Source organism: Cryptotermes secundus, unplaced genomic scaffold (genome assembly GCF_002891405.2).
Source record: "Cryptotermes secundus unplaced genomic scaffold, Csec_1.0 scaffold278, whole genome shotgun sequence".
NCBI lineage: Eukaryota > Metazoa > Arthropoda > Insecta > Blattodea > Kalotermitidae > Cryptotermes > Cryptotermes secundus.
In genome coordinates, this window is record NW_019731978.1 from 430,351 (window position 1) to 457,978 (window position 27,628).

General features: G+C 44.5%; 1 protein-coding gene across 4 annotated transcripts in view; it reads right to left on the reverse strand.

The window, feature by feature from the left end:
• LOC111867365 (dnaJ homolog subfamily B member 6) overlaps positions 1–27,628 on the reverse strand; it is a 166,591-nt gene that overhangs the window by 11,488 nt on the left and 127,475 nt on the right. For 3 of the 4 annotated variants that reach the window (XM_023857152.2, XM_023857153.2, XM_023857154.2), the window contains exons 2-4: positions 13,989–14,107; positions 7,538–7,647; positions 5,061–5,180 (exon numbers count right to left, since the gene is read on the reverse strand). In XM_023857152.2, coding sequence (XP_023712920.1) covers positions 5,061–5,180; positions 7,538–7,647; positions 13,989–14,053 — 295 coding nt within the window. In that variant the 5' untranslated portion in view covers positions 14,054–14,107. The remainder of the gene's footprint in view (positions 1–5,060; positions 5,181–7,537; positions 7,648–13,988; positions 14,108–27,628) is intronic. The other variant, XM_023857155.2, reaches the window with a different exon arrangement.

Sequence of the window (27,628 nt, forward strand, 5' to 3'; positions counted from 1 at the left end):
AGTGCGTAAGTACATTCCCCCCCCCCCAGGCACACAGCAAGAAGTGAAACAACTTTTCGAAACTGTGAAATTATTCACACGACCTCAAACCAATGATGCTATTTTAGTTACATCCAAAACCATACAAGAGGTGGGGACACAAGAATAAATGCTAATTTCCGAGAAAATGAGATAAACCTACTAAAATCAACTATAAAAACCACAAGTAATTAAATATTACAATGTGGTATAACAGGAGGTGGACTACAGCATCAACTCCAACACAACGAAAATCTAACAGACCTCAGGATCACTATACGAAAAACTTTAACTCCGGAATGTCAAGAATTGAACAAGAAAACAGAATAACGTTATTTTCTGGGAGTTATTTCCATCCACTGGACGTAACAGAACATGTTTCATACCTCTACTTGATGACAGAAGCAAAGCCGGCCTCTGAAACGCAGTGTGTTTTTAATCAAACCGAGGCGATGTAAATCGACAGGAATACGTATCGGTTCAATATCACATATTTTCGTCACAAACCTTTACACTTATCTACAGAAAGTTAGTTCAACACAAACAGTTCATAAAGCAAAACCTGCAAACAAATTATCACAAATATATGGTCTCTATATACTTTCGTTTATTCAAGCAGCAGTGATGAAGCTGTGTAGCTCATATATTAGCGTGCACCTTATTTGCCACGGGCGTCAGTGTTTACTTCACACTTCACGACTGTAACATGATTGTAGACTTCACTTTCAACAAAACCTTGGTATTCGTCAAAGATCAGTAGGGGATTAGACAAATAACTGGACCGATGTTTTTGTATACAAAGTAGCAACAATATGAATTCGCGGAGGTTATGTCATGTTACTAAACGATTATGCAGTTTTTTGTCAAACAGTCGTTGGGATTCAGTTCTGTGATTACGATCAAATATTATAGTCAGATCGTTCACTTTGTTGGTCAAACATATTTGGTGAACAAACTGCCTGGATCTATCAGCACGACTATTGGGAGAAGGGGCCATTTTGGAAAAAATCACCGGTGTTGAGACTTGGGCCTTTCAACACAACAGCGAAACGAAACGCCAAAGTCTCCGCTGGGAAAGGCACGAATCTCTCTGCCTGCGAACAGCATATAAAATGGCAAAACAATGCTGATCAAACTTTTTCCTTCACCAAAAAAAAAAAAAAAAAAAAAAAAAAAAAAAAAANGTCCCCCCAAAAACAGCCAATGAACCAACCCACACTCTGTGTTTGTAACACTTATTAAGGCTCATTCATCGGCGGGAAAAAACCCGGAACCTTTGATTAGAAAAGCGGAATTTTTATCACGACAATGGGCATTCCCACTTTGTTTTTTCGTAATCCGATTCCTGTCCCCCCCCCATCCAATACTGAAATATTCACCGTAGCCTCCTGACTTGGCCACGTGTAACTTTATCGTGTTTTCCAAAACAATCACATTTGTTACACATTATTTTCTTCGTCACTTCATGACGCTCAGGGCAGGGTGATGACAGTACAGAATGGTAGGATGACAACCGGCATTGATTCCCGGTAGGGCTGAAACGCCGAAATGGGTATGTCAGCAGATGATCGAAAATGAGCACACCCATTACTGCTTAGTGACGTATCTATTTCAAAGCATCAGTCCTGTTGTTTGTCACACCTCGTATGTTACTGTATTATCACCTAGAATACGAACAATGCCTAACTACAGTATGTGTCTTCGCACCAGCTGATTATTCGACAAGCGGTACTGAAATCCATTATGAGCAGATGATAACACACCCAAACTAATATCGTTGCAAGTCTGAGATGGGGATATGTCTCAATCCAACACCATACCTCAAAGAAATTAGCATATTATTCTTTAACCGATTTAGATCGGCCTATTCTTTTGCTGTTGTCCCCCGACACCTGGTCAGTCACTAAGATATGAATGACAAACGCCTCTGATCTGCGTACACATCTTTATCATCGACTAGACGTAGTTGCAATGTGAAGGTAGCGCAGTGTATACTAGTAGCTCACAGGACGTGACCACGAGTCGAAGCAGGTCAGTCTGTTGCGTGGCTTTGTGTAAGGGAAAACAGCCTGCCAGGTGTAAGCGGTATCCCCACCACACTACTGGCCCACCATTCTCCCCTCATGTGCGACCACATGCCGTTTATTCTGCGAGCGAGATCCATCTAAAGCCCTGTTAAACCCATACACACCAATTAGTGTTCACCGGATCCATTGCGAACATACGGGCAGTACGTCAAGTCGCATACCGGGGTATATGAGGCTGTGACACAGGTAACAAGGGCCTAAAAACCTAAAAATCATCTTCAAAAGTAAAGCTATCCCTGTAACAGGCCGTGGAGGCCTATCGGGTTGTGAGACGTCGAGGCTTCCGCATTTTCTAGACAATCGGCTCACAGATGCCGGCGAGGTCATCCTAACGCGCAGGCCACTCAACCCAAGATTCCTGGTACTCATTTTTGTTAGAGGCTTAGTCGACCCCAGGGCCATAGGGCGGCTGGAAGCATTAGGTCAACTGAAAAATTCAGTGACCTTATCGGGAATCGATTTGAGTCGCCACTGAAAAAGGTGTGAGAAGTTTGGCCCTGAGACCAAGGAGTACGTGAAAGTTCACTCTGGACCCACGTACGTCGATATAATGATTCAGCAAAGCTTATTAAACGGGACCCACACGTGACGTGCTTACTTCGCGCGGCGTTTCCTACTTCCACAGACAAATGGCATTCGTGCATCGGTTCAAAACACGGCCGAGCAATTCTTTTTCACTCTGAAGATTGGCTTCTCGATTTATTGACCACTTAAATACTCACGACTCGTGACTACACTTTACAGATCACTGACACACCAACGCCCTCGTCTTCTCTTCAGAGACTAGAAACTAAGTTCCCTCGTCTTCTCTTCAGAGACTAGAAACTAAGTTCAAGTCAAAGTCAAAGTCACATTGTTACTGACGGTCGGTCGGTCGGTCGGTCATTCAGTATTGGTGTCGGGCCCCATAGATATTTATTACTGCTTGACAGTTACAGTCTTGTTTTTGTGGGGCGCCCTCTCTGACGAGAGGACGGGTCTGTCTTTTTTCAGAGTCACTTTCTGCAGTAGTATGTCATTTGTCATAATGTAAAAGATGTTTTAAAAATGTATGTAGAATTTATACTGGGCCTCTGTCAGTTCAGGCTCAGTACAGCAGATTATGCCCTATTTCTAGTAGCTTCCGCTACGACGGCAGTCTAGTCACTTGAACGGTCGTATGTTTGACCGCCGCCAAGAAATTAAGTTCCAAACATGGTATCGTTTATAAACCCTCGGCACGGACCACACAGAAAATACCGTTCCTGCTGCTTACCATTATTGCGTTCGTGTCTGTTGCTGTGGGAACGTGTTTACCGAGCCGCTGCCTAGAAACGGCTTTGCTCTCGCGGTCGTTGCATAGGAGTACTTCAAGACATGTATTATTTTTCTATAAAACTGGCCTACTTTCAACACATTTGATCCAACGCTAAACATTTTCCTGAATCCATCAAAACATCGGGATTAGATTCCCGCCAAGTGGGAAGCTATTTTTCTCTGCTCCACAGCAGGTCTGGACCCCAACCACCAGCCCCATTCCAATCTCCCGCGGGGAAAAGCAACTGAGGTATGAGGTTTACCATTCACCTCCTCTGGTGCCGAGACTAGGAATATATTCCTTTCTATTTGTTATTTAAATAGCAATCAGAATTACAGTATTCTATAAACTACTATGATAACATTGGGCTAATAAGCCCGCCTATGACAGGATGAGGATCCTTCCACCGAAGGAGCATCTGTTAAGGAATATATGGAGCTACATTTCCATTTCTTCATCCGTATTTACTGCGTGGTGCTTTAATTACGGACGGGGACAATTTTACCTGTACTTCATCAGAATAAAATTTCTGCTGTTGGTCTTATGCCATTCCTGCACTGTTTCTCTCATGACATGAGCACTATCTCTCCATGGAGCTAACAGTTGCTCAGCTGGTCAATGAATCCCGTTTTATGAAAAGTTGAAGCTCTCTGCGAAGTTTGCAAAGCCGGCCACTGGTCCCTTTCCTCAGCCAGATGCAATTAGATTTTTGGATGTGGAAAAGTGTACTATCCTAACCCCATTACCGCAGCAAATTCTAGCACACTCTCGTTCCTAATTCGTCGCTTTAGTTCCTTATGAGGGGGCATGCGGTAGCGTGGTTGCTTGAGGCAACACGCTGCAAGCCGCAAGGTCGCGGGTTCGATCCCGATGAGGTGATTGGATTTTTCAATTGACCTAATCCTTCCAGCCGCACTATGGCTCTGCAGACAACTCAGCTTCCAACAGAAATGAGTACCAGGAACCTTCCTGGGGGTAAAGAACGGTCGGCCGGAGCGTAAAGCTGACCTCACTGCCATCTGTGAGCCGACTGTCTAGAAAATGTGGGAGCCTCGATGTCTCACAACCCTATGGGCCTTGACGGCCTCTTACAGGGATAGTTTTACGATTCTGTCTCAGTATTCATCAAGCAATCACGTGATTGAATCCGTGGATGAATTTCCGGGCACCACGTACAGTAGCCGCCAAAGAGTAAATAAATATTTAGAGCACAACAAAACAACTGAGGAAGCACGTGGAGATTACAAAAGGCAAACAACATAGCCACAACTGCGTGTGCATATGAAGGGGTGAACGCTAGATGTGTACGAAGACCACAGTGTTTATGCTTTCTGACCACTTGATTTTCATTGGAATTACTTGTACACAACGTTTAGACTAACTCTTTGCTTCCATATGGTAATACCTGAATAAAAACAAACTGTGGGGGGGGGGGACGACCCCTTAAAACGGCCAAAACGGAAAGAGCAATGCGTTTAACTTTGAGATACAGATAAATGAGGCAAGAAGTGGCAAGACTCCGTCGTTAAATCTACTGGAAAGCAAATCATTAATGGACAATAATAAAGGTTTTGTCATTAGTAAGCCGTATCGGAAGATATCCAGGGAAACAGGAGCATAAGCAATTGGAGGAGATGCAATCTCTCGTGTTCAAATACCAAAGAAACGCTGGAACGGCGACTCAAAAAACCCACGGAAATTGAAGTTTCGTGGGGCCCTAGTGGAGTGAGAGGCGGATCGCTGATGCAGGCGGGCGTCGTACATCCGACGTTTCGCGTCTGTTGAAACCAAGCACATACACAAGTACATATCACAACCATTAAACTAGTGGTATATGCAGACACGCGGGGTTGGAAGCGTCCATCTTGAACCGGCTCCAACCTGCTAAACAGCTGCTCAAATGGAGAAAATTTACACGTTAAATAAAAAGACAAGCATGATAGAAGTGTATACAGGGTTTTGGTAAGAAAACATACCTCTAAGAAGACCTAAACGCGGATGGAAGGTTAATACTAAACAGATCTTAGAAAAAAAAAACAGCATGGGGGATGTGGAGTGGATTCAATTGACTCGGAATAGAGACCAATGGCGGGACCCTGTGAACACGGTAAGAATAACTTAGCTTCACTCTATTGTTCAGTATCTTCTTCAGTTTCAGTTTCATAAATGCTGACTTTTAATATTCTGACAAGTGGAAATTCCACACTCTTGCAGTGGCAATTTTAAATAGAATATTGTAGCGTGAAGAGCCGTTGCCATGCAACGACCGCGAGATGGGAGGATATACCTGGGACGTTTCTGGGCAACGGCTCAGTAAACACGTCCTCGCTGCCAGGCACCATATTCTTAATAATGCAACAATTTGACTACACTGAAACAACTATGTCTTCTATGTGGTCCGTGCCGAGAAGTTATAAGCAAGGGACAAGGTTAGACCAAGTTCAGTTCTGTACAGGAATCTGTTAAGAGAGGACCTGAACCGGACGCCACTGTTAGAGCCGTTATCAGGAAACGTCTAGTAACAGACTGAGATCATTAGACTAAGTGCTCCAGTGAACTGTAAATTGTGGAAATAGGACAGTGCTTAGTTATTTGTTGTTACGAGCTGTAAGTGTTCAACATTCCAAACCCCGTCTACAGTCACGCATACTACGTGACAATACTGATACTTAATACGCCAGCCTGGTTCTGTTCCTGCAGTTCCCTGAACTCTAGAAACACGGTTGCTACCGTCAAGCCTCCGTATTCCAGAAGTCCTTGCAGCACTGACGTAACAATTATTGCCATGAAATTCGAGTGTCAAGACTTCTTCAGGGAAAAAGGGGCAATGACAGGAGGAAGACAAGCAACAGGGGGCACATCTCATCATTAAGACATGTAAAATAAAATACTGGCATGAATTACCAGTTTTAATTACTTCCCACGAGGAAGATGAGATACGAAATTTTGTAAAATACTAGGAATTGTAAACCAGACCTTCAAACCATCGCTAATATCTAGGCACGTAAGAACACGAGGTTCCAACAAGATACTTGCTAAACCATCATGATGACCTTGTCGTAATGAATCACAGACAATACGAACCGATGAGAGAAGACAGAGCAGCAAAAACCCGTTTCGTAAGGAAGAGTGCGGGATACACCTTTTTCGGACTGGAACAGGCGGCGAGAGAAGACACAAATTCCACAAATAACAGAAATACGGAGGGGCACGCGGTAGCGTGGCTGGTTGACGCACTACGCTACAAGATGAAAGGTCGCGGGTTCGATTCCCGATGAGTTCGCTGGTTTCTTAAATTGACCTAATCCTACCAGCCCCACTATGGCCCTGTGGTCGGCTCAGCCTCTAACGGAAATGAATACCAGGAAGGTGCGGCCGGGACGGAAGGCTGAAAACCTCAACGCCATTTGTGAGCAGACCGTCTAGAAAATGTGGGAGCCTCGATGTCTCACAACCCTGTGGGCCTCCACGGCCTGTTACAGGGATATTGCAGAACAGTAAACGGGAAACCTGAAGGAACATGTTGGCGGAATAATCTATTAAAATATTAATAATAAAAAAAATATTTGGGGAAGACTTCTGAAAGGATGGAAGGTTATCTTGAATGCCAATCACTCACGGCCTGCTACTTCCGTCCATATGCCTTTGGCTCGACAACAGTAGGGACACGACATGGCACTTGATGAGAACCCTCATGTCAACGGTTCGCGACGTTTCAGACCTGTTACCTTGAAATGCGACCGCCTCTGTGGTCTAGTGGTCACAGTTCCTGGCTACAGATCCAGAGGTCCCGGGTTAGATTCCCTGCGCTACCAGATTTTCTGAAACGTAGTGCGTCTGTAATGGGGTCACTCAGCCTCATGAGGATAAGTGAGGAGCTCTTTCAAGGAAATAGCGACTCCGGTCTAGAAAACCGAGATTAACAGCCTTGGGGATCCGTTGCGCTGACCGCGCGACACCCTCTATCAGCTAAAGTTGGCACTAACTTCGCCAACAAGCGGCGATCGCTCGGTCGGTATAGTTCGCTTACGGACTACAGGCCACGGAGATCATCTTGAAATGCAGAGAAGTATAAACCATCGCCAAGGTCCATGACATGGATATTCCTCTTATACACAAATGCAGCAACACTTACCATCAGACAGAACTTCGTATGCTTCAGAAATTTCTTTGAATTTCTTATTTGCCTCTTCCAAATTGTCTGGGTTTTTATCAGGATGCCATTTTAGAGCTAATTTCCGGTATCTGCAAAAAAGAAAGAAGAAAAGGTTAAATTAAATGTTACGCTCTTGCTTTGCCAAATCAACACGGCTATTATTATGACGTCACCAGGAACACAGACTACTTCACTCCAGTGGAAGAGACAGTACGAGGGAACAAAAAGATGTCCGGGCATAACATATACAAAAAAAGAATGCCTTTCTTACTGTACAGACATCCTGTCTCACAAATCATGTGTTTTAAGGCGCGTCCACATTACTCGTGCTCGTGTTCGCCAGGCTTGTGCTCGTCGGGAGAATCGTCTGGCTTTTGCTTGTGCTCGTAAATCTTCGTCCACACTACTTCAGTTGCTTCGGCGCGTGAGGATCCGTATATTTACTCGTAGTGTGTATAGGTTGTAGTCGTATTTTAATTTAATGGCTATAGTTTTTAAATTAAAAATTAAAAATTAAAAATTTGCTTGTCTCGTGACTTGTTACATCGTCCATATTACTCGCGAGCGCGAGTAATGTGGACGCGTCTTTAGGGTTTCACCTCCAACTAGTGCCGAGGTCAAGAAAATGTGGGTCTATACATCCACTCCCCCCTACGTCTTCATGGTGTAATGCTTAATTATTGAAGCACAGGGACAACTTTAACTTTTTTATCTTAGGGTCTAATTCAGGTATGTAAATTTGAATCTAATAATAAGTTCCTGCATACCACAAGCACCACAGTTGCGCATAAGCAGCTATATTTTACCACATTCAATGTTCATCAAGATGGCCTCAAAACTTCGCACCGCTGCCACGTTTTATAATTAGTGAATGATAAATTTAACATATTGTGTTTGTGTATGTTAGCACCTATCTCTGTAGTGTGGCTCGTAGGACTGTTAGTATGCGACGACCGCGAGATGGGCGAATATACCAGAGACGTTCTGGGCATCAGGGTGTTTCTGCGTGGCCAGTGACGAGGAATTACCTTGAAGACAATTGAGCGACCCAGTGAGTTCTTAACAGGAATATGTGAGGAAAAGATTTGAGCCGGAGGCAGATGAATAGCCATTGTTGGAGTAGTTACCAGAAAACGTCTAGTAACAGACTGAGTGTAACAGTGAACTGTAAAGTGTAGAAATCAGCGACAGTGTTATAGTTATTTGTAGTACGACCTGTAGGTGGCCAATAAATTCATTCACCAATCCACACCCCGTCTACAGTCACTCATACACGTGATAATACAAAATTTTACATTTGTGGGAGGTCAGAGTATCGGTCATTCTAAGCGAAAAACTGTATATGCACGTGTCCTATACCGAACGGTTTCCGAGATAGAGCTATTTCACTGTACAGTTCCAAAACTGTTGATGAGAAAGAGATATTACGTACTGTTTCTAATACCGGTATCTATTGTTCAAGTGACAAAGATGGTATTGTTTACCTTGTATAATAATATTATATTTAAGCATCCTGTTGCACTCTACACGATAAATGATACAAACTCCGTCCTAAGTGCAAGCAATATATATTTATATGTCTTTGATCTTGTTCTTTCTACACTACATGTTTCGGCCTCTATCGGCCATCATCAGGTGTATACTCTTAACGTTGCTGCCACACTGAACCCAGTCTAAAACTTAACATTTAAAAACACAATGTCACATTCTTCGTATTATCAACATCTACATCGTTGATATGTGTCTGCTATGTAGATTATGTTGCNTAATAAATTTTCGAGAATTCCACCGCCAAAATCAATGCACTCTGCAACTCGTGTGAGAACCTGGCGTGTTGCTCGTCTGTAGAGAGTACAGTGAAATAGCTCTATCTCGGAAACCGTTCGGAATAGGACACATGTCTATATACTTGTATATATACACACACACTTGGTCGTCGACTTACGACCTATGCGACCTACGACCGCCCGCACTTACGAAAAAAAAAGATTAAAATATAAAAGTCTTTAAAAATAAATTATAAAGATGATAAAAAGATTAGAAAGGTTAAAAAATACTGTTAATAAATATACGGCCGACATACGACCAGATCGACTTAGACCTGTGAGTAAGAACGGAAGTCGGTCATAAGTCGCCGACCAAGTGTATATATTGCTTAGAATTACCGATACTCTGACCTCCCAGAATACTGACCTTCCTCCTGGGACACCCTGCATAGCGTCGAATTATGGGTAGAACTGGAAGGGATGTGGTCGTGGCCTAATGGAAGTAAGGTCGCAGAATGTCTGAAGGAAAACCCAACGCCATGAAGGCGTACGGTGGCGAGTATGCACATTAACCTCGGCACTAGATGGAAATGGGTAGTAAATTTCATGCTCTGGCGGATGATCCCCGGTGCCCAATGCACAGAGGCTAGATGGGCCTCACAGGCGGTCAGTGCGCTGCCCCCGCCGGACGGCCTGTAGAATCGTCATTATACTTAATGGGCTATTCCCTTCAAATGTCTGTCCAGAACTAAAATCCCTAAAACCGAAAACCACAGAGAAGTCTTAACGAACTCATGAAATTATCCCGTATAAGGGAAAGCAACGCAGAAGTGGGCAAGTTCGCCTCCAGACGGTCGGTCGCGTTGCCTGGTTGCGTCTTGCAGGCGCATTCACCTTGCACCTCGAAATCAATACTGTACCAACCGAACCTAGGATCACGACCGCTCAACAAGTACGCAAATGATCACAATTTAACAGCTCTTGCTCAACTATCAATACTATTTAGAGGTGTATTTTTATTCATTTGTGGTTTATTTCATGTTGGAATCATCACGTAGACTGGTACGATGATATATTGTCACGTGTTAGAGTAACTATAGACGGGGATTGGAATGGAAAATGGATTTATTGGACACTTTAACACACAACTCGTAACTAGAAGTAACTATAGCGCCATTGCTAATCTCTAAACTACAGCGTTAACTGTTACACACACACGCTAGTGTTCTCAGCCTGTTACAGTCTCCAATAGTCGTTTCCTGGTAACGGCTTCTAACAGTGAAGATTCTTCAACTTCCGCGCTCACGCCACTGCCGGTTGCCCACCGTCTCTCAACTGAACTGATGGTCCGAACTGTCCTGGTTACAACATCTCGGCACGGACCTCTCAGCGAACACCTTTCCTCACTGCTGCAGTTTGTTGCTCGTTAAGATGCTACCTAGCAGCGGACGTTGTTTCGCAGTTGTTACCTAGCAATGGGTCTATACGCTACAATATGAATAATGAATTAGTAAAGGATTTGGAAGGAAGCGATCGTAACCTAAATTGTGTTATCATTTTGGTTATTGCCTGGAGTAACTAAAGGAAACCTTGGAACCCTGTCAGGATAGTAGGGTGTCCTGCCTGTGATTCGAACCCAGCTTCTCTCGAATACGAGCCCGAAGCGATACAGCTCGAGCCAACTTGCTCCATAGGCCGTGTATTTCTCGGTATGATATCAGATACGCAAAAAAAAAAAAACTAAAAAAAAAAACTAAAAAAAAAACTGAAGCTATACAAAGTAAGACGGCAACACGCATGATGGATATCAGATGTATAAAATACTGGTAAAAGGTAAAGTTATCCCTGTAACAGGCCGTGGAGGCCCATAGGGTTGTGAGACGTCGAGGCTCCCACATTTTTTTACATAATCAGCTCAAAGATGGCGGTGAGGATGTCAGCCTTACGCGCCGGCCGCACCTTTACCCCACAGGAAGAGTGCTGGTACTCATTCTTGTTACAGGCTGTGTCGATCCCAGGGCCATAGTACGGCTGGAAGGATTACGTCAACTTAAAAACCCAATGGCGTCATCGAGAATCAAACCCGCGACTTTAAGATGACTATGCTTTTGTGTGTCAGTTTAGGGGCAGGATTGTTCAATATCTAAACGGAAAGAGCACAGATGGAATACTTAAGTGTAGATGGAAGGATAACACCCTCCCCCCCCTCCCGATGACGAAGGTAGCAAAGTTTCCCGGAAACGCTGGTATCTACCTACAAGGCTACGAGAGGCATGAATATACCAACAGGTGTTCGCTGGTCGAGTACAGATATCAGCACGGTAGAGGTTAGTGAAAGACAGTGCAAGTCAAGCCATTGCGCAAACTTGTACAACAAACTGCGATGTTGTACGGTAGTTGTCGCAAACCATCGAAGACATTGCAACTGTTTCCATACATAGTGCATGATACTCACCGGACTGTAAAGACCTCCACACCATTACTGTGAGCGGTTGCTTCCCAAGGTGCAGGATCACCCTCGCATGTTATACGAGACTTTTTCCCTCTTACCATCTTACAGGTTATGTGAAATCCCAGAATACTCGTGCACGGTTCACGAAAATCCCCATGCCGACCGTGAAACTTCCCTTCCCCCGTCAAGACTGTTTGGAGTGCTCGTGTGCAATGTCTCGCCGTACGACTGTTCGGCCAATTTTCTTCGTACACACCGTTAATGGCACAGTCTATGCATTCCTCGGACACCTTACTGAAGAAGATACTGCTCGAAACGTCGTTCCAACAAGGCAGAGATGCGTGCGACTATGAAGGGGCTATCTTTCTTGTTCGGAGATCCAATAATATTTCAGAGCATTTATTAGAGTCTATTCCCCATTCAATCACAGTGGCCACGCGGTCTAAGCCATGAAATGTTTCCGCCCGCTCGAACGCTGGGATCGCGGGTTAGAAACCCACCCAAGGCATGGATGTTTGTGTTGTCCTCTGTAGGTAGCGGCCTTGCGTCGGGCTGATCTCCCGTCCAAGGCGTCCTACCGACTGTCTTAAGATTAAGAAACTGAACTGAAACGAAGCGTTTCAAGGATGCCCTATGCCTCAAGTGGAAGCATCAGGAATGAATGAATGAATGAATGAATAAGATTTGAGGTTATCACGGCGATGACTATGAAGAATGCCGTCTTCTTGGATGTGGCACCGTGTAGATATTGTGTGAACCAACGTTTCGGAGGAACGTATTGCCTCCATCTTCATGGTATAAAAATCCGCGAGCTCAAGATGGAGGCGATACGTTCCTCCGAAACGTCGGTTAACACAATATATATATACACGGTGCCATATCCAAGATCACTGGTTTCTTCTTCATAAAATTTCCATTTATTTGTGTTCTAAGTCTTTTTTTTTTNAATTAATCTAACCCTCCATAAAGCACTAATTACATCAGAAATTACTTATACTTGCCCCGCCTGGGAATTTGTGGCAGGTACCGCCGTCAGAAATCGAAGCGTCTGCAAAACAAAATTCACCGCACCACTGGTAAATGTTTATGGCGCGCACCGGTCAGCGAGTTACACACGGTTTCCCATGTACTGTATATGTATGATTACATAACGAAATCGTGCAGGCAACGAGCAGAGGCCGTACAAAATCACGAAAATGCTAATGTTCGGACATCGGAAAAGGAGAAGCCTGACTCATAAAACATATGAGGCTTAAACTTAGCAGCTGTCAAGCGTACGAGCGTTCAAGTGACTAGGCAGCCGTTGTAGCATGAGCTACACGAATTAGGGCATAATCTACTGTACCAAGCCGAGACTGACAGATACCTTGTATATATTATATAATGTGGAGTATAGACCCGTTGCTAAGTAACATCCGCAACACAAGGGGGTTAAGCAACCCGTTTCTAAGCAACGGATGGGTAAACATACCATTACAACAATAGTTATTGTTGAAAAAAGGACTACGCAAAAATAAATCTATTGTTGTGTATGAGGCTCGTAATGTAGATGTAGTAAAGTAAATTATAATATTAGTCAGTGCCTCATCTCACAAAATATTGTCCGTACTGTAGGGAATGTAAACGACGACTCTTTTTTTTTATATATACTTCGGCATGAATTGCTGAAGTTGGTGCTCCCATAGCAAGACCATTTTGTTTAAACCATTTGCCATTATGTTCAATGTAATTGGCCGTTGTTTACATTCCCTACAGTACGGACAATACTTTGTGAGATGAGGCACTGACTAATATTATAATTTACTTTACTACGTCTACATATGAGCCTCATACACAATTTTATATACGCTTAAGTATGAATATTCCAACTTGTTCGTGGGAACGAAACAAAAAGCAAATCACAAACCAACGACTGACACGTTGATGTAAAAACACCAAAAGAATTTTATTCTTATTTTATATCAGATTTCTGTTTTATATAACTTGATTTATTGTATTTTTTACATCAAGTGATTTTATATATTTTAATAATATTGTATCCGATCTTGTTGGTGCTGCGGTTCAGTGGTGTGTATATGTGTGTAAATCATGCGTTTGCCTGATGATGGCTACCAATAGCCGAAACATGTAGCAGGGCCGAAAATTGCCTGATCTTGATATTGGTTGTGTTGTGACGGATATAATAAAGAGGTTGTAAATGTAGAATACTTACGCTTTTTTTATTTCTGCTGTGGACGCGTTCCGAGAAACTTCTAGGATCCGGTAGTACTCCACCATGATCGCTGCCCGTAGTGGTGACCTCTAGCGGCCGGCCAAGCAATCAAAGATGATCTGCAAAAACAAACGCCATCGGTGAGATATTTCATACATAAACAAATGTACTTACACCGCCACGTCATACGGACATTCAAACACGAGCTGCAACACTGAACCGGTCTCGTCTAAATGTGGGCTCAAGGCTGTCATGACGAAACGATCCACGTCACTACGTGAACAGTATTGACTTCTGGGCTGTGACGCCGTGTGGGTAGCAGAAAGCGCGGCGTTTCGGAGGAACACATTGCTTCCATCTTCACGACCGAAAAGTAAGGAACCAAGAGTGCTGAGTTTAACTAGCAGATTGCTACTGTTGGTTTCTTGTTTCGCTCACTCTTCGGCCATGATGATAAGAGGCAATGCTGCTCCGAAAAAGCTGGGATCTCTCCTAAAAGTCACGACGCTATAACTCATTTGAATCTGATGGAGATGGAGCCCCAAAATAGCTTCAGACACAACAGTGTGGCCAAGTTCTGGGAGCATGTCACTCCCACGCTCAAATAATACATCCTGTCCCCCTGTAATCATCCATTTCTTTCGTTTTGTTTCTCGTTATATTCGGGTCTATCGCCTTCATACTCCAATTAATGCTCCTGCAACGTTACGAGCATACGAGTCCTCCAAGTTTAACATACATTTATTTTATAGTTTTGTTTTCGTCAATGTAATCATATCAAATTGGTATCCGGGGCTCTCCACTTGGGGGTAAAGCAGCTGTGGCGTGAAGCTGACCACTCACCTCCATGTAGAGTCGAAATCAAGAATGACGGAGTTAAACTTGCACCCCTCACATGAATTCTTTCAGTAGTTCTTATTTATTTAAAGCACAGGGACTAATTCGCCTTTTAGCTATGCATTCTATTATTTAGAACTAATATTTGAACAGAAAATTGTCAGTGACCATGTAGTCAAAATATCCAACTTCAGTCATTCTTTTCAACTTTTGGCAAGACACACACATTTAAACCAAGATGATAATCTTGTCAGAGCAACATGCACCGTGCGATGCAGCAATCTACGGGAAATGTTTTCGGCAAAGCTTGTCTATACAATCTAACTCGTCATATGACTGTCGCGTGTTTGTGACTATAGACGGAATTCTGCGTGAATAATTTACTGGATGCTTATTATTCATACCTACAAACAGCAACGACGCCTTCACTCTTCTCCACAGGCTCCAAATAGCTACAGCACCTTCCAAGTTTCCTCAGTCTGCTATGTCTTCTACACCAGTCGCCTGGTAGCGGTTTCCAAACTGACGACTGACTTCTCTTATATAATTCCAGCACGGACAACATAGAAAACTTGCAAACAGTTCCTCTATTGTTGAAATCATATCCGTTACCACGGCAATTTGTTTACGGAACCGTTACATAGAAACGTACGTCTTCTCTCGCTCGAATATTCCAGCCTTCAGGTATCATTCCACAATATCAAAACGAGGCACGCACCAGTTAAGAAAATAATATTTTACAGTCACAACGTGGCTGGCTATGACTGATGGCTATTATTCTGACATCCCCATCCACTCGCGTTCTCCCACGAACATTCAACAATTTGCCCTTGAATTAATATTCAGCCGCACACCATTCTGTATGATCTCAAATGCAACAAAACGGACGAACGTTCAAAAGAGGCAATTCCCATTTCTACCTACAGTTTCCACACACAACACACCCACCCATGTACTTGCAGTATACATGAAATGATGGGCCGCGCCATAGCTCAAGCGGTTAGTTGCTGGCTTCCTACCGCGGCGGCCCGGGTTCGATCCCGGGTCTGGTCAAGTGGGATTTGTGGTGGACAAAGTGGCTCTGGGACAGGTTTTCTCCGAGTACTTCGGTTTCCCCTGCCAATCTTCATTCCACCAATTGCTCCACAATCACCTTCACCTATCATCTGGGGCTGGTACAATAGACCGAAGTGGCCGCAGTAGTATGTCTCCTAATACTGAACTATTCATTAAGGTTTCGCATTCCGAAAACCATCCACTAATTTTCGAAATATGATTTTATCAAGTTAGAGGCATGAGGCATCAAAGCAACTATACGATTACTATGTGACTACGTGTGGTAGGATGGTTGTGCATTATGAAAGATTTGGGAGCGTGGGAAGTGGTCGTGACACATTTACGGCATATGCGGGCATTTGACTGAAGCAAGAAGGGGGTATCACACACCCGGGGGCCGGCAAACAAAGCCGTTCCTGTCCTTAATTAAACGCAACGCCATGAAACACATACCAGCTTCACGCCCCGACCGCCAGCGCGATGCAGTCTATGCGTACTCATCCTGTTTCTTTAAGATCTACTCTGAGCAGAGAGCAGACGAAGGGAAAGATATCACGCTATGCCGAACTCACAGTCCGTATAACCATTTACTATTCAGGGCAGCAGCGTTTGAACTTAAGGTTATAAAAGAGAAGTTGTCAGCGTGATTAATTAATTAAGCACCAGGCCATTAAGATTTATGAGACAGTGGAAGTATGGCTTTATTGTTCTTCACCTCGGAACTATATGGTGAATGGTCAGCTTCATGCCCCGGCCGCTTTAGCCCCGGTACCCACTGGCTAGGAGGCTGGGTGAGTCCCAAAGCCTGTCTGGAGTGAGTACAGAAAAATACACTGCCTTGCCGGGCATCAAACCCCAGCCGTCCAACCCATAATTAAGCGACTCAGCTATCTCGGATCCTTAGCGGTAGGACTTAACAAAAGCTAATGTTTATTCCAGACTACGGTGTCCTGCGTAGGTAAGCGTCACTAAGTCCTGTTACAGCAAGAACAGATGGCAGGTAAAAATACTGTGGCGAACAGACCCATTGCTAAGTGGTGATCTGATAACAGCGTCCGTCGCTACGCAACGCCAGCAACAGCAGAACGGGGTTACGCTACCAGTTTCTAAGCAACGGATCGGTAAACACGCCTACAATAGGGGTATTGCTGGAAACGGTGTTTTATATTCAGTCCGTGCAAATTGCCCCACACCCCCACCCAATGTAGTGTCTCTCACTACCACCCCCACTTCTTCTCTCTTCTCTCTCTCTAGTCACAGTGTATTTAGAAGTGGCAGGCCCATGTGGAGGCAGGGCCGAATACCTCCACCATACCCTTGCGAATCGCAGGAGGCGACGAAAGGGAAGTCTGGAATCTGAGAGTAAAATATGGTATGGAGTCCCATGGGAAACGGACCCGAGAAAGACTGCACTGGAGAGGGCCTGCAGCAATTGTAAACGACAGACCTGTCCTCTCGTTAGAGAGGGCGCTCCACATCAACAAGCCCGAAACTGTCCGACAGTAATAAAAATCTGGTCGTAAGTCCCAGATGGGTGCTTTATTCCAAGACAGACTGGCTGACTGACCGTCGGTCGTAACGTTAGACTCAGACTCAGTAGTGGGCAGTTAGTCGAGAGTTGGGCTCTGCAAGGGAGGCTGAAAAGACGGCGCTATGAGTTAAATTGGCAGTTCAGTGAAGGAGTTCAAAAGTGGAGTGTTAACCAGCGGGCAACGGCGTGGCCTCGGAAGATGTAGAATCTCCAGTGTTAAGATTCGTTACCAGGAAACGTCTACTGAAAACACTGCAGAGGAACAGCCACTGTTGAGAGCTGTTACCTAGCAACGTTACTGAGTAATTATATTTGTGAGTGTAAACAAATAATTGTCAAATAAACATCCGTCTAATCAGAAACCCATCGCATCTCGTCGCGTTACCTAGGAAATGCGACAGTATATATAATAACATGTAAAATGCAAATTGTGTAATGTGACAACAAACTTATTACTGCTGACTGTGGCTCTGACAAACGAAAGACCCGTCCTTTTGCCAGAGAGAAAGCCTCACATAAACAAACTCTTAACCGTCTGACAGTAATAAAGGTCTGGTCTTATGCCCCAGATGGGTGCTTTATTCCAAGATTTCGACTGACCGTCGGTCACATAATTTTGACTCTGGAGAGAATACAGAAGAGGACAGAGTCGGAAGTCAGAATTGATGTCTTTCGTTTATGTGGTGGCATCATTGTTCGTAGTCACGAACTGTTATAGTTACAGTTAAGACTGAAGTGTTAAAACCAATTGTAGTTCGGCCTGGTGAATTGCCAATAAACCGATTCATCTAATCCGGAAATCATTAATTACTTGTCGCGTTACCAGGATACAAGTGACAATGTCCTATTATGTCTTAGTTCTGAACATGCCGGGAATATTTCTCTTTGAATACAAAATTCAATGTAAATGGAAACACTGCTCGGAAGAAAAGACCACTGACCATTCCATATGGTCAATATGACACAACCATGCGGGTTTACTGTCATGTGACGTTAAGAAAACAGACGTCAATGAGAGTATGTAAGCCGCCAGAACGTACAGCTCTATACTTTCCGCAGTACGCGACGCATGAGATACTCATAAGCAGAGTATGAAGATTGCCGTCTTCTGAAATATGTAACGCCGTGTAATCTACTGAAAGTTACCGGATGATTCGGAGGAAAACGTCGCCTCCATCTTCGGGGTTGAAGAATAAGCTAAGTAAGAAACCAGCGTGTAGCAGGAAGCAAACACAGTGCTCCTCCGAAAAGTCGGTTGACATTCAACAGACTACACGGAGTCATATCTTCACAAGGACCGGTGTCACATCTCAGAAACATTAACTTTATTTTTCGTTACAACAGTAGCTACATCATCAAAATCAATTAGAGTACAGAATTTTTTCCCTTCAAAAAAGAAGCGGGAGACGTTAGCAAATGTACGCATTCCGTTAACTCTTAGTGCTTGTACTGTAGTTGGTTGAGGTACTATGTTACACACAAGAAGGTCGCGGGTTCGATTCTCAATGACGTCATCGCATTTTTCAATTAACCTGATCCTTCCAGCCGCACCATGGCCCTGCAGTCGACTCAGCCTCAGAAATGAGTACCAGGAATCTTCCTGGGGGTAAAGAGCGACCGGTGCGTAAGACTGACCTCACCGCCATCTGTGAGCTGACTGTATGCAAAATATGGGAGCCTCGACGTCTCACAACCCTATGGGCCTCCACGGCCTGTTAGAGAGATAGCTTTACCTTTTAAACTCTAAACCACAGGATTTTCGGAAGTGTACTGAACAGAAAAGGGGTTTCTTTATTTTTTCCTAGAATGTTTGTTCGGAACATTTTTACTCCGATAAATATTCAGCTATTTACGCTCCGATATATACGCATTCATGTAAAATGTCCGTTTATTGTTCGATTTTTAACAGGAACTGAAGAGTGGAGACAAAGTTCAACGTTAAGCCCCCAAATTAAATTCCATAAAATTTCGTTCAATAACCTGAGAAATGCAATACTGTTTAATGATCTGAAGCACCAGTTTCATAGAAATAATATGCTGAAGCCGGTCACGGTGGCCGAGCGGTCTACGGCATGCACTGTCTTCGCATTGTGGGTTCGAATCCCACTCAGGACATGGACGTTTAGTATTTGTGTGTATGCGCTTTCTTCTGTGTTTTTGCACAGGTATAGGCCTTGCGACGAGCTGATCACCCGCCCAAGGAGTCCTACCGAATGTCTAAGATCTAGTAAACCGAAGTGAAACGGAAAGTTTCATGGAGGTAGGCGATGGCCCAAATTCGGGCTGCAGCGCCAACGGGAAAAAAATATATTCTGAAACTCAATTCCTACCTCACAGTAAACACAACGCGTTTCTGAAGAGCAGTATCCATCCATCCACCCATGGCTCTACAGCCTTTGTGGATCTTGGCTGCCTTTTCAGGTTCTTAATATATATACTGTCGGTAGGACTCCTTAGACTGCCTCTGTGGTCTAGTGGTCAGAGTCCCTCGCTATTGATCCAGAGGTCCCGGGTTCGATTCCCGGCGCTACAAGATTTTCTGTGAAGTAGTGGGTCCACAGTCCACTCAGCCTCGTGAGGATAATTGAGGAGCTATTTCAAGGAAATAGCGGCTCCGGTCTAGAAAACCGAGATTAACGGCCGTTGCGCTGATAAAGCGACACACTCTATCCGCTAAAGTAGGCACTAACTTCGCCGACAAGCGGCGGTCGCTCGGTCGGTATAGTTCGCTTGCGGATTAAAGGCCACAGAGTTTGATTGGTAGGACTACTTAGACGGGGATCAGCCTGCCGCAAAGCCGCGCTACCTACACACAGAATAAAGGCATACGTACATCCATGCCTTAGACCGCGCGGCCACTGTGATCGGCTCAGCCGAAACTTGGAGAGCGAATTTAAGTGCACATCCGATTAAATACACCTACTTCAGTAAGTGGACCAAAGATAGGACTTGCAAAAACAAGTTTCTTCGAGGCCCGTTTCCGTGTTTACTTCGAAGGACGGTGTAGCAATGGTAAGTACTTATTAGGTGCACAATGACGTGATGACTAACAAGCACGAATGCTGCCCACCAACAAAAAATATAATAATAGTACCTTGCATTATGAAGAGAACAGATAACCACGCCTCTTACTAAGGAACAATGGCACTAACATATCCGCTGATACCCGAGTACCTTGCACGACTTTTCATTTTCATCTACACTTTTCATTTCTTTTATTACTGCTGCATGTTTCCCTTTCAAACAATCCAGTTATTAAACAAGAAAACAGGTAAGTTTTCTCTTTTCAAATCACGATGCATGAAAGACTTCCTTCCCACGCAAAAATGTACGTCACACACTGTGATTCCTACAGAACCTGTTATGCCCAGCAGACTATTGCCGTTGTCAGCCTCGTCACTTTCCTCAATGACTCACACGTTCGCGCTATAACAACTCGGTCCCAATTCAAACGAATGTTTCAGTGATTTTCTTTACAGTGAGGTAAAGGTATCTTTGTAACATGCCGTGCAGGCACATAGGGTTGTGAGATGTTGAGGCTCCCACATTTTCTAGAAAATCTGCTCACAGATGGGGGTGAGGTCCGCCTTCCGAGCCGGCCGCCTTCTAACTCCAGGAATATTCCGGGTACTCATTTCTGTTAGAGGCTGAGTTGAACCCAGGGCCATAGTGTGGCTTGAAGGATGAGGTAAATTGGGGGGAAAAAAAATCCACCTCATCGAGATTCGATTCCGCGACCTTCCGACTTGTAGCATAGTGCTCCCACAAAGTGTGCACACACTTTAATGCAGGTTATCTACGGACACAGCCAAAACAGTTAACCGAAATGTTATGCAGGGTGTGTAGTGTGATATTCCCTCAAAAGATGGTGCTAGTCACATGAATGCCAGAGCCACCTTATCGCATGGCAGGACGGTCCAAGACAACTGCGGCAGAACAGAGTGTACTTTGGGGGGGGGGCTATATTTACTAACGGCCCCGTTTCGAGTTCTCACAATAACATGCAGCTCTTTTAAATGAAACAACTTCCATACAAACGACGGACTACTATCGGAGGCACATCTACCCGTGGAATTAGTTTTATCGTCAAGCAGCACACGTGCTGCAACCCATTGGCGCACTGGTACCATAATTCTACGCATCACCCAAAAGATTTTATTGTGAAGACAGATCTCTGGCTCATTTAATGACGCTGCCCGTAGTAGCGTAGACTATTCAGTTATTTATTAACGCTGTTTTACGTCGTTACTAACGTCGGTGAATGATGGATTGAGTAGGATGTGCAAAGAGAAGAGCCGCTACTAACGTTTCGGTAACATTCTGGCATCTGCCTGAGAGAACAAAAGAAACCCACAAAATTCATTAGACAGTGTCTCGGCCGAGATTTGAACCGCGTGCTACTTGAGATACACAAATTTCGTCCATCGAACAAAATGGTAATTAACAAGAAAAATTATAAACACAAATATATTCATTTATGAAACTCAGTAACATAATCAATTGAGGAAACTCAGTAATAACTCCATGGAACTGAGCCCTTCTTGAGAAGCCGCCAGTTGTGCAGGTACTCAAGAACTTCCCACAATTTTGAGGAACTTGAAGGTTCATTACCGTGTTCACAAGAGCCCTCCACTGGTCCCTATCCTACGTCAGATCAATCCAGTCCAAACCATCCCATCTTATCCCTCTATGACCCATTTAAATATTATCCTCCCACACACGTGTGGTCTCTTTCCTCCTAACTTTCCCACCACAACCCTTTACGCATGTCTCTTCTCCCTCCATTCAAGCTTCATACCTTTCCCATCTCATCTTTCACTTGATCATTCTAATTATATTTTCCGAAGAGTGCACGTTATGAAGTTCTTTATTACGTAGTTTTCTCCAACATCCCGTCACTACATCCGTCTGAGGTCCAGATATTCTCCTCAGCACCCTGTTCTCAAACACCCTCAGTAATTCCTAATCATCTTATTTGCAGAATCTGTGCACACAAACAGCATTCTACGTGTATACTGCACCACTGCGTGCACACTTTCTTCTTTATCGAAAATCACACGTCAACCACAAAACAACAAAGAATACTGAAGTGAGGGTAACTGCTGGACTTCAAGGTCCCTTCGTCCAAGCATCTACCTGGCTGGTTAACACTGTGCCGTCACGTTTTGTTCCCCCTTTCAGTAACACCTTTCCTGTACACCTGGCTGGAAGTAATGCTGCGACAAGACACCTCTGTTCGCGGCTACTGTGTGGGGGTTGAAGCAAGTGCAAACGTTGCGCTCGACTCTGCCAGATCTCAAATACATTGTAACATGGCTGCTGAAAACCGGAATGGTGGAGCCATAAGAGACAGTCGTTGCTAGGGAACTGCCGATAAACACTTTTTGCAGCAACGAACACATGACGTCAAAACAGAGGACCCGTTGAAAACCGCGCTTTCTATTGGGTCCGCCTCGAGGCTATATAGCTGCAGGGTCCAGTCAGTTGAGAGTTTTAGTATATGTACTCGTGTGGAGGCGGGTTCGAATACCTCCACCGTGACATTGCGAGTCGTATGAGACGATGAAAAGTGAAGTCTCAAATTTGAGACAGTAATATATGGGCTCGAGTACCAAGTGGCTCGGACCCGAGAAAGACTGCGCTGGCGAGAGCCAGCAGCATATATTGTACAAAAGATAGACCCGCCCTATCGTCAGAGAGGGCGCCCCACAAAAACAAGACCGTAACTGTCAAACATTAACAAATATCTGGTCATGAGCCCCACTGACTGACTGACTGACTGACTGACCGTCAGTCGCAATGCGACTTTGACTTCGGAGATGAGAGTTACGAGAGCTGAAGGCTCCTAGAGCCGTCAGACAATAAATATGGTCATAAGCCCCTTTGAGATTCGGAACCAATAATCGCTGTGCTGGAGGGGGCCAACAGTAATTTAGCAGTCAGCCGAGAGCTGCAATCGAGAATATAAGGACATGCATGTCCATGGGTTATGTGCGAGACAGTCGCCAGCCGGTAACGACGTGAGCAGAGCGACACTGTTGAGATCAGTTACAAGGCAACGGCTAGTGAAGGGGAAGGCTTGGTGTGCGGTGTAGTGGGAAGTCTGGTGCGTGAATTAGCGATATAGGTGTAATTATTTGTAGTTACGAATTTTAAGAGTCCAATAAATTAAAGCATAAATCCAAATCCCGTGTTCGGACCGTTCTCCCTAACCACCCCCCTTGCCTACTTCGTATAAAAGCAGCGCCTTTCACATCCTATCACCACAGCTACTGCTCTCCGCATTCCTAGCCATTCAACTGCTCTGAAGATGGAGGCGCTACGTTCCTCCGAAACGTCGGCCAACACGAAGAATACACGGTGCCTAAACCCAGAAGACGACTCTCTTCATTGTCATCGCCGTGAAAACCTCAAAACTTACATAAACAGTCACCATGTTTAAAAAACGCGTGAACAACAGACGATGTTGCGCGTGCGCTCCAATCCTCCATGCCAACTGCAACGGCATCAGTTAAGCCAGCAAATGGCACGGTTTCTGCCATCTCATCCTCCCCAGTTGCCAACATAACGCATTTTATAAATATAACGGTTCCTTTGCGGCACTCTGTATGTGGCCATGAGTCCCGTGGGACTCGGAACCAAGAACGGCTGTGCTGGCGAGGACTAGCAGCAATTTACTGGACTGGATTGCAAACTACAGTGCAACAAACGTAGCGCCTACACAGAAAGACATAACCCCGCCACTCGTAGAAGAGGAGGCCCCACTTCGAAACATGCACATGTTTAGGGCAGAACAAAATTATTGGTCACAGATCTCGACGAGAGCTGAAGCAATGAATTACTTTGCTGGCGAGGGCCAGCAACTATTTAACCAACTGTCCGACCGGAATGGCACAGCGTAATCTCAGTTCAACTGACGCAGACCAAGGAATAACTAGAAGGTCTTCCTAACACTACTATGACCTTTGGGTTTCCAAAAAAACTGTTAATTCTTTTACCAGCTGAGAGGCTATCAGCGTCTCAAGAACTTCGTTGCACAAGAAGGGCTAGGTCATGATCATGTATGCTTCAGCTTCCTACCGCTATCTCGAACGGCCAATCTCTCTTCTTCCCCTCCGAGAATAATGGAAGGCCTAATAGTACGCCGGATCTGCTGAAAACATAACTTATGTTACTCATGACATTTTTTCTTAACTAAGCACCACACCATGAAGATGTGTCGGGGCGTGGATGTATAGCTCCACTGGCCTCGACAGTAGACGGAGCTGCGATCAGCTTCACGATCCGGCCGCTTTACCGCCGGGGAAAAAATCCCGGTACCCACTGCATACGAGGCTGGGTGGGTCCCAGTGCCGATCCGGACGCTGTGCAATAGAAAAAAACCTTTTCTTCCTGTCGGGAATCGAACCCCGACCGTCCACCCCGTAGCCCGTCACTATAACGAGTGAACTACCCCGGTTCGTACAGAACTCAGAACCACAGGATCGCAGTCGCGAAATATGTTAGGTTACTGATACCTGAAAACAGGAACTAGCGAAATAAAGCCTGAATCGTACCGAACGCTCTGCTGTCTTACGGGCATATGTGAAAATCTCTGCCAAGGAATATTTACAGTTCACAGACAGCACACAGTTTTGGCAGGCGTCATGGAAGACTAGAAACCTTTCTTCTATCGCTTTGGGAAGAACTGGACATGACCAGAAACGGATCGAGACCAGAACAAAGAGCCGCGATGAGGTCATGGAGAATTCAATATAATGGTGGGCGGGGTTCCGGAGCCGCTCTCTATGCTGTCACTGCCGACGCAAATCCAGATAAAAACATCGACAAATTACATTTCGCAAACGTCGATTCTTTGGGTGGCATCAGCACACGAGTCGCGCGCATTTTCTGCACTCAACGAAGTACACGCCCTAGGTCAGGCGCCGATTGTAGACCTAACAATATTTATATTCCTTATCCATGAGCGATTTGGCACGCATCTTAACGAACCATTGATCAGTCGGTGTCAACAGCTCCATTCAAATCAATAAGACTTCCTTATGGTCCCTTTTCCGTGAGCGTTTGTGACGCTTCTGAGCAAACCATCAGTTGTGTGGCTGTATGGAAACAGCTCCATTTAAATCAATAAGGCTTCCTTATGGTCCCTTTACCGTGAGCGTTTGTGACGCTTCTGAGAAAACCATCAGTTGTGTGGCTGTATGGAAAGAGCTCCATTTAAATCAATAAGGCTTCCTCATGGTCCCTTTACCGTGAGCGTTTGTGACGCTTCTGAGCAAACCATCAGTTGTGTGGCTGTATGGAAACAGCTCCATTTAAATCAATAAGGCTTCCTTATGGTCCCTTTTCCGTGGGCGTTTGTGACGCTTCTGTGCAAATCATCAGTTGTGTGGCTGTATGGAAACAGCTCCATTTAAACAAATGGTCCGCTAAGATGGGCCACAAAAACCGACTGCTCGCTACATACACCCCGGGACCCATTACTTAGTACCCTCTATTTCATCAACAAGGCAGAACCCCAGGCTGCTGTGTGTCGAAGGGTAAGATGAACTCTACTACTGAAGAACACAGAGCAAGGTAACTATTACCTGGTCCCGGAACACGGCGTTGACAATATTATTCGGAGCAGAACGCAGGAGAAAATTACACAATACGGAGCATCGCAATTCCTTTGGACTTGGATTTGACGTTCTCAAGGGGTTGTTCTGGGATACAACGCCGTCTCCTACCTGCTTCACGCTGGTTTCTTCCTTGGTTTACTCAAAAACCGTGAAGAAGGAAGCGACATGCTCCTCCGAAACATCGCCTGACTTTCGACTGACTACTTGGCGCTATGCCCCATGCTAAAATTATCAGTGTGCTTAACTTATTTAGCACCACGTCATTATGACGTATGTGGGAATGGAGGTACGAGCTATATATTTTTTAACTTCAAGTTAGGTGAGTAGCAAACTTCGAGCCCTGGGAAAGCCCCGTTGACCACTGGACGGGATGTTCAGTGGCGCTTAGAGCAGGTCTGGACTCTGTGGAGAACAGAGAAATTTCTTGCTCCTACCGGCAATCGCACCTCGAGCCCTCGGAAGTCTAGTCCTTATCCAATAGATATACCGCCTGAGCTATCCCAGCTCCGTCAACAAAGTTATGGTAACATAAATGAAAACCAACTTTCCGTATTATGATATGCTGATTACAGATGTGGATACAACAATTTTCCAACACGTCATAGTTTTGAGTACTGAACTTCGAGACAAAAGCGCGCTATTTTCATCTATGTATTATGTGTTCTTACAATTTCTCACAGCCATGAAACTAACTCCATGGAGATGAGCCCTTCTTGAGAAGCCGCCAGTTTTGCAGATACACAAAGAAATTTCCGAACATTATATGGTACCCGGATATTCATCACCGGGTTCGCAAAAGCCCTCCACTGATCCCTATCCTGAGCCAGATCAATCCAGTCCAAACCACCCCATCTTATCTCTACACGATCCATTTTAATATTATCCTGCCACATACATGTGGTCTCTTTCCTCCTAGCTTACCCACTAAAATCCTATATGCATTCGTCTTCCCGACATGCATATACCCTGCCCATGTCTTCCTCCTTGACCTGATCATTCTAATTATAGGAAGCTCCTCATTATGTAGTTTCTTCCAAGATGAGAAAATGTTTCATGTTTAGGCTCGTACATACGTCTTCTCAAATTGCGTAGTAAGTGGTACGTTCACGTATTGCATACAAAAGAGAAAGACAAACGGCGTTTACAACTTAGTGACTAAAATTTTTGGCCCAAGTAAAGAAAATGGTAGCTGGCGAATGAAAACATACAAAGAATCAAACCAGTTAGTCAACTATAAAAATATAATCAATTTTATACGTGCACAAAGACTCTCATGGCTTGGACATGTAGAAAGAATGCCAACCAACAGATCAGTTAAAAAGCCTGTACTCATGGAAACCATTAAGTTCGAGACCAGCGGGCAGACCGAAAACACGATGGGAGGAAGATGTTAAAGCTGACATTAAGAAGATGAAGGTACCAAATTGGAAGATAACAGTCCAGGACAGGACCAAGTAGAAAGGTGTGGATGAGAAGACCAAAACTCTACGTGAGTTGTAGCGTCAAAAGAGAAGAAGACAACTTCTTGACTGTCCTCTTTGCGAACAGTGCACCACATTTAGCGAAAAACATCTGATTTCGTCTATGTTATCGGG